General features: G+C 42.3%; 1 protein-coding gene across 4 annotated transcripts in view; it reads right to left on the reverse strand.

The window, feature by feature from the left end:
* The window catches only part of si:dkey-174m14.3 (brain-enriched guanylate kinase-associated protein), a 30628-nt gene extending 22415 nt beyond the window's left edge, over nt 1–8213 (reverse strand). For 2 of the 4 annotated variants that reach the window (XM_016668424.1, XM_016668417.1), the window contains exon 1: nt 7569–7895. In XM_016668424.1, the coding sequence (XP_016523910.1) occupies nt 7569–7591 (23 nt within the window). In that variant the 5' untranslated portion in view covers nt 7592–7895. Of the gene's footprint in view, nt 1–7568; nt 7896–8027; nt 8066–8159 lie in introns of those variants that run through there. The other 2 variants (XM_016668407.1, XM_016668396.1) reach the window with 2 other exon arrangements.
* Nucleotides 8214–8635: the final 422 nt, after the last annotated feature.

An 8635-nucleotide genomic window follows, 5' to 3' on the forward strand; every position in this document is an offset into this window, starting at 1 on the left:
TTATTAGGCACACAAGCTGTGGAGGCAAGAGAAGCCTCAAGCGATTATGCACAAACATCCATCAAAAACACACACAAGCACATGTTGTTGCACAAAAAAAAAACCTGCTTTAGCCTGAAGACCAAAAAATAAAAAAAATTATGTGATGGTGCCAATGAATCCAACAGAGAGCTGTCCTTGTGAGCCATTGAGATCTGTTCCTCCACCAACTCGGAATCTTAAAATTCAATGTCGAAACCTTAAAACACGGATTACTTTGGAATCAAAGCTTCTGAAACTTTCTGCATTGCTATTTTCAATTACATCAAAACACACACATATTCTACTGTAGTCAGTAGATCTACATTTGGACAAACAAAATCTTGTGCAATTTGATTTGGTTGCAAGTCCCAAAAATATGAACGCTGTTTGCCACCAAAAAGAAAAAAAGAAGGGATGGAGAGGCACAAGCAGCTTTCAAAAGGGTTCAGCTCATTAAGAATAGAAAAGACCCAAACATAAATGCGTTCGTTCAGAAAGAAACACACATGCAGCGTGCCGCCCGGCTCCAAGCACACAGCACAATGTGTGTGAGTGGAGCTCAGTGGACAGGTGGTGATTAGACACATCAAAGAAACAACCTCTGCAGATCTGCTACACTGCAGTGCACTGCTCCATTTTCCAGTGAATGTGTGTGTGTGTGTGGCCCCATGCACCTATATATAACCCTATAGTGCAGGTAATGCAAATGTACTTAGTGATCTGTCTGTCACTCCCAAGAGACCGACTAAAAGCTTGAACTTTGAGAGGAGTAAATGTAACTTTTCAAAGAAAAAAGACACAAAAAAAACCAACCCCAATATAGCAGTTGTTGTCCCAAGTTTCATTTCTGTAGCACTTACAATATATATATAATTTATGAAATCCAATTTTAGAATGTCACAGGCAAACAATTTTCTTGATCTTTAGATTAAAATCACTTTTATACATTTTTAAAAGGAGAGAAAACTTTTCCATCTTCAACATTTTGCTTGTGGTTTTACAAGATTATTGTCATAATGTGTGGTTGGTGGTGGTGAGATTGAACGCTGACGACCCAGGTAAAGATGAATTTAATGATGAATGTTGCTCAAAACGGGCTGCACAGTGGCGCAGTTGGTAGCGCTGTTGCCTTACAGCAAGAAGGTCTTTCTGCATGGAGTTTGCATGTTCTCCCTGTGCATGCGTGGGTTTTCTCCGGGTACTCCGGTTTCCTCCCACAGTCCAAAAACATGACTGTCAGGTTAATTGGCCTCTCCAAATTGCCCCTAGGTGTGAGTGTGTGTGTGCATGGTTGTTCGTCCTGTGTGTCTCTGTGTTGCCCTGCGACAGACTGGTGACCTGCCCAAGGTGTACCCCGCCTCTCACTCGGAACGTTAGCTGGAGATAGGCACCAGAGATGTTGCTCAAAACAGTCCAGTCAGGCAGCACGGCAGGAACAATAGCACACAGCTAATAACCGGCAGCAACTGACATACTGAAGACTGAAAACGAGAGCTAAGGCTAACCAGGACTTTAAACAGTGCGACTGGAGAGCTGGGCGGAAGACGTACAACAAACGACGAGGATCTGACAAGGAACACAGACAACAGGTGGGACTAAATACACTGGGAGGGTAATCACAGGAACGAGACACAGCTGGGATCAATAAACAGGGAAGGCAGAAACAGACTCACAGGACAGAAACTGAACACAGAAAAACCTTAAAATAAATACACAGAAACACGGATCATGACAATTATACTCTATTTGGGCGCATTGATATTTATTATAAATTTGGAGAATATAGAGAAATTTAAGGTGGACAAATAAACAATAAAAACAGAATTTTTTTTTTAGAAACTCAAGCACTTCATGTCTGCATACAACTCAGACATTTAGCCTGGTGTGCTCCTGAGTGTTGAACTGAGGGTCAACACCAGTTCTGGATCAAAACAGCTGATTTAAAGAGGTTTCAAACTAATCTGAAATCAGCTATTGAGCTGATGTGTTTGGCCATCCAGGCGTGTTTAACCTAAAGGCAAGCTGCAAGAAGTAAAATAGATAAATATGATTATGTGCAGACCACATAAAGAAAGTCCTTGCACCCAAAGCAAAGCAGTGTTTTCCACACTGCTGCATGTGACTCTAGTGGGGATTCTTGCTGGTTTCTTCTTTGATAAGCAGCCAGCTTTTAAAGCACCAAAGTGAAAGGTTGGTGCAACTCTGCAGTTAACCCTGAGATTATTCATACCCGTGGTTGATTCACATTTAAGATTGTTTGACTTCAGCCAAGAAGTTTGTTTCTGATAGGAAATCAAGCAGCCATCTCTGAAAATCTAAAATAACAAGAGGGATTAATTATTTGTATTTATTTATTATAAAAAGTATGTTGCCCTTGTAATTAATTGGAAGAAAAATCTTTATTGACGTTACAGCAACTAAATTCTTTGTATGTTTTCACTGGTATTTTGAAAATATTTGTCAAGTCCTCATTATCTTCTTCATTTTCTGCTGTCTCCACATATATTTCACCATGTTCAAATCTGTACCCTTGCAGGGCCACTCAAATGATTAACAGAAACATTTAAGGCATAATTTGGGCCGTAACTGTATGCAGTAACATTTTTTGAGAGTTTTCCACTGATAAAAACTGATAAAATCACAATGAAAACATTATTTTCTCTTATTTTAAAATCAATTTCCTTCCCATTTTGTGCACCATGATTTGAACACAAACCAATGTGAAAGTTTTTAGCTTTGCAGACTTTGAAGCGTCCTTTTGAGATCTCTTTAGATTTTCACCTAACTTGCTTTAAGATATATTTTCTGTTCAAACATTCTTGGATAGCATAAAAACAGCCTTAATTGGCTTCAAACTCTAAACAGTTTCAGATTCCCTGTTATCTAATCGCAATTATCCAACTCTTTCCATCTCTTCAGACACAAATAACTCTCTTTTTATGGAATCTAAGTATTTAATAATAGATGTTTACCAAAGTGCCACAGTAAAAAAAAAAAAGTACAGTTTTAAAATGCATCATAACAATGAGATAAAGCAGCTGTCATGTGCAGCAAAATTATTTAGGCAGCTTTATCACCATGAGGGATAGGTCTGACCTGGGCCATCCTATTTCTGGTGCTGAACAGGACAAAGGGGAGGAGGGATAATGGGGTTGGGATGATGGTTAATGACCCCCAGAGGAGCTGCCAGGGCTTCAGGAGGGAGAGACCCACAAACCGAATGGGAGGGAGAGGAGAAGTGCTCAGACCACACAGGGCAGAAAAAGAGCATAAATCTGACTGAGAAACAACAGAAGGCCTCAACTACGTTTCACTCTCTTCAGTCCAGTTCAGTCTTTCAAATGTTAAGTCCTCAACATTTTCATCAATATCAAGCCCGAGGGTAATGCGAATGAAGCCAAAAATATCAAATAAAAATAAATGACAGCAAGATGCAGATCAATGAGTCATCCTAAGTCTGTATTAATTCACTGTGATTTTTCCCATTCAGTTCCAAACAATCTTGGTTTTCAGCTTTAACACCATCTTATTTTTGAAGATTTTTTTTTTTATCAATCACCAACTACAATGCTCTTAATTAATCCAAAACGTTCAAAGACCTCAAACGTGAATATTTAAGAAATTAAAAAAGGAGGCGTGGCACAATAATTGGGCAACTATCATTGTGCATAATTATTACACAATTAAATGAAAGACACACTCAGCGTCATTTGCCGTGTGGACACACAGAAGAGGACAGGTCTCCTCTCTGCTCTGACTGCAGATGGTTTGGTGCAGAACGAACTGCAGAGCTGTTGGTCCTTTACGTGGCGTTACAAACGTCTCCAGGGAAAAGTCACTACATATGTAACGAGGCACTTTTTAGGAAAAAAGTTTCTAAAGGCGTCTGAAAATTCACTAAATACACCAGCAAAGTTGCTTAAGTGGCAACAGTGACACTCATCCCCCAAACTTGTGTCTCTTGACACTGCCTGCTTTGGTGGAGTTTTCCAAAAACCGTCTGGGGACGGGGACTTGCTTTCACCGGGGCTCTACTTACACTTTAATTGCAATAGCTTTTTTTTTTTTTTTTTTTTTTTTTTTTTTTTTTAAATTTACAGCTCAATTCAACACAAAATGTCCCTCAAGTCTTGGCGCTTGCTCTGAGAGTAGTAAAGACGCGACGCTTTAACTACTAGTAGATTTAAGGGGTCGAGCTGCAGGGTGGTGGACGGCAGTATCCAGTGGGTCCTGCAGCTTTTGTGTGACTTTAGCACCGACTAAATTTATTACGTAGACATTAAGGAAGATATGGCACGTCAAGGGACCCCAAGACTGCCTATTTACCAACCTGTGGTGATAATACGTTATAGTTTGGGAGTTTTGTTTTTTTTTACTTAAGTGTCTTTTTTTCATTTTCCGGAGATGTCAGAGGATGTGTTGCATTTCTCTCACTAAAGATTTTGTCACAGAGCTGTCCTTTAGTTTAAAATACACAATTTAAGCAGCTGGCATGCTGAACCAGCTTCTTTGAACATTAGGTCAGAACGTTAGGTCTGACTGATTTGAACATTCGCTCTTTACGTTGTCAGTTCTCTTGCACGAACCATGTGTGATGTTTAATTGATCCTGTCTGTGGGCTGTGAATTCAAATGTCTCACTCAGTTGGGCTGAAAACAAGCACTTTACACCATTAGCTCAAGTGTGTAAAATGGAAGTGATGCTAGACTGAGATCCAGCATTGTTTAACTTTAATATGTGAAAACTCTTTTGCATGCAGATGACGATGAAAATAATGACCAGGAAAGACGAGAGAGAGAGAGAGAGAGAGACTGCAGCAGACTTCTTGAACCACCTCATGCCTCCTACACACTCAAGCCAGCCTTCTGCATCACCGACTCCGAGCCGAGTATTCCCTGTAGTGGGAATGCATCCGACAAGAACAATTTCCTGTTGTGTGCCCAAAAGTGTGAAAAGGGCACTTCCTTACATTCTCTACGCCCGATTCCTAAGGCGTTGCACAAAATGGAAAGTGAAGGTGAAGAAAGTGAAAGCCCCTTCGCCGGACTGTTTTTTTGAGGGAAAACAATTTAAGCTTAATAAAAAGCAATGTCGCAAAGGGAGGGCTACACGGAAAGGCTTAATGAGTGTGAAAATGACACGAACACCTCGCCGTGGCCTTTTCAGTCACCAGATCTCAGGCTGAGTGAACGCCTGGAAGATGGCCTGAACAGCAATCCTCATCACTCAAACGTAATAAGAGTCTGGATGAACAATTATCTGTTGGTAGCATCTTTGCAAATAAGCATCGACGCTGTTTCTGTCATGGAGCTCTACGTCCACAATCCACTGGAATAGTCTAAAAGCCTGTACAGCGCTTTGCACACATGTAAATCTTACTCTCAGTTTGTCATGTACACACACACACACACACACACCAGCGTAAAATTGTGAGGTGCAAGAAAATTTATGAGTGACTTTTATCTTCTTTACAGTAAGGTGGAGTCCAGGGCTCACCGCTCCATTGGATGGCTGCAAATAGATGTGTGTGATTTAATCTCAGCATAAATCCAGCTGCTCTGTTAGACGCAAACAAGAGTTTTGCGAGAGAACTTTACTGAACAAACGGCATCACGAAGTCCAAGCAACGCACCAGGTGGGTCATTCGTTGACTGTTGAAAAGTTTAAAAACAGTCAAAATGCGACTTTTTCTAAAACAGTCAAAAGGTTCTAAAACAATTTGTCGAGGTGTTTCTCGTGGAGCCCTGCTCAATCCATCATCTGAAGTCTGAACATGGAAAACAAACATGGCACACCTGCAAAAGTCCCAGGGCCTGATCACCTACACCGGGGAGAGCACCAGTCACACCCAACAGACTTGCAGGCTCAGATTTAGCAAAAGGTACTTTTACAAAGCATAGATGCAGGGAACTGAATACATATGCAGGCCACACTTTTCAGATTGTTATCTTTTCAAAAAAAAAAAAGAGAAATCTTCTATAAATAATGGTTTGTGTCTTTTTTTTAAGTTGATGGACATGTATTGACTAAGCATTGAAACTAACCACGAAAATTAGATTTATTTGAAAGAGCATTTAAGTAAAGCTTAAAAGAGAAAAAGGGAATTAGAAATTTATATAAAAAAAACTAAAGAGGTTACTATTTTTAAGAAAAGAAATTTCATCAGTCAAAAGTCAGATTTTTTCTCAAAAGCGTCACTTTTCTCAACTGTCCGCTAATCACTCAAGTTGACAGTCTTTCCAAATGCGCCTCTTCATGCCCTTTTTCACCCTGTCAGAATTTGAAAGTCTTCCGAACTTTAAATCTGTTTAAACAGTCACAAAGCCTCCAGTGCGCCGAGGCTCCGAGGTTCAAGTGCGTCGCCATTTACAATTTACATCTCTATCTGCCACGGGCCTCCGAACGCAGGAGCCGGGCCGAGGGAGGGACAGGAATTACGAAAGAGGCAGAGAGCAAGGCACTGGGAAAAGATTTCAGAGCGTTTCATCATTTGGGCTGGAAGCCGTCTTGGAGATTAGTTCATCTGAGGAGGAGCGTGTGGGGGGTTGTGGGTGGCGCAGGGGGTTCGAGGTGGGATTAAAAAGGTGGGGTCAGACTCTGAGGTAGGTCCGTCTTCCTCATTAACCTCAACTCGGCTTCTCCCTGGGCTACAGGTGGAAAGATGCGGGACTCTCATCTCTGTCGAGCTGCTATAATTCAATTAAAGCTGTGACACAGAGGTGAGGACAACTGATGCCACACATTAGGGAACCCGCACCCCCCCCCACTCCCTCCTCCCTTTCCCCTTCTTCCCTTTCCCCTTCCTGTCAAGATTAATTACCTCTCATTGGCTGCTTAAACGGCTTTTAAATTATAATCTGCCTGAAATCGCAATAACACCACCAGTAATCGAACAAGAATGGAAAAGCTCGGGATCTATTTCCATCTGTGGCGGATTAATAATGGCTCATTAGTAATTGTATTAATTAAAACTTGTCTCCAATAGAAAGGTGAATGAGAAAAGAAATGAGGATTAAAAGCTCCTGGATAATACCTTCTTTTCCCCTTTAATGGCAAATTAATCAGGAAAATGACACTTGGTGTCATGAAGAGTTCATCAGAGTTTATTCGAGCTGTCATATCAGCTGCCACTCTGTATAAAAGTGAGATTCAAACAGATTTATATTTAGATATACATTTAGATATTTTGCTTTTTGTTTTTATCATGCAGGGTCATTTATCAGGGTATTCCGACAGGTGAGTTCGCAAAAGCATGCAGAAACACACATAAGTGACATTTTTACAACCCTTATCAATGCAAGAGCAACCAAAAACCCATTGAGACTGATCAATTGGAGATATTGGAGAACTCCCAGGAGAATCTATTTTTAAAAAAAAATTAAAAAACCTTTTAATTATTAAAAAAACTATCAGAAAACGTACAGCATGCAGATCAACAATGCATCAAGTGCAGCCACGCAACACAAAAATAAGCACATAAATAAAGACATTTGAAAACCAAAAGAGCTTTGCAACCCAAATCGAAGATGCGAAAGGCAAAGCGGTACCTTCTGCTCACGCACAGCCTCATCCTGGAGACAGGGAGATAAAAATCCTGCTGGCTCCGAGTCTCGCCGGGGATGGAGGAAGCCCTCTCCCTCCCCACCCGCCCGCCGCCCCTCTACTTCTATGTGCTCTCTGGACTGGCTTACCCAGCTCTGCCTTAAAGCTCAGAGAAAACCCCAACACATGCACAGCTGCCGCCAACACCGCGCCACGCCACTCCAGCAACAGCAGCAGCTATATGCCAAAAGGGAAAGGCAGAGGAGGCAGAGAGGAAAGAGAGAGAGAGAGAGAGAGAGAGAGAGAGAGAGAGAGAGAGAGAGAGGAAGAGTGGGAGTGAAGAGGCTTAAAGGAAGAAGACAGGGAGAACGCGGGGGCGTGATGATGGAGCGCTGAAAAGATATGAGCAGAACAGAGGGAGGGAGGGAGAGAGAGAGAGCGTGATGGAGGGAGAAGAACCTTACCTGATCGGGTCTACGTTGTTCATCTCCTCGTCAGGCAGCTAAAGGAAATGACAGCATGTTAGTGGAGGAGACCCATCAGAACTGGTCCAAGAGCTGCCAAGTATAGGGCACCTCTGCAGCTCACGCACTCACCCAAAAGACGAACCAAACATACATATTCAGCAGACACGTTCCCTCAGTTTCCTCCTCTGTTTTTGTTTATAGACCCCCCCACCACCACCACCACCACCTCCGAACCCCCTTGCTTTCCCCTTAAATCCCCACGCTGTTCTTTCCCTCTCTTAAACGATCCCTCCCCACTTCCCCCTCCACTCCTGCTCGTCAGAAAAAAAACTCATCAGACTGCACCCGGATGTCTACATCTGCGCACACTTGAGGTGAGAAGCGAACAATCATATCATAACCAAGAGTGTGAAAATGAGAGGAAGGAAAGGAGGGATGGGGAGGGAGAGTGTGGGACCCTCCATTGCAGCCAGACTGCAGATACATGGCAACCCCTCCTGCTCCTCCCCCCCTCCGCCCCCAAACACTCACCACCACCCCCTCAGTGTACTTCTGGCAGTAACTCAGTATCCCTGTCAGAGTGGGAGCAGGGACAGAGAGAGAGA

The sequence above is a fragment of the Poecilia formosa genome, unplaced genomic scaffold, assembly GCF_000485575.1.
Source record: "Poecilia formosa unplaced genomic scaffold, Poecilia_formosa-5.1.2 Scaffold1, whole genome shotgun sequence".
Lineage (NCBI taxonomy): Eukaryota > Metazoa > Chordata > Actinopteri > Cyprinodontiformes > Poeciliidae > Poecilia > Poecilia formosa.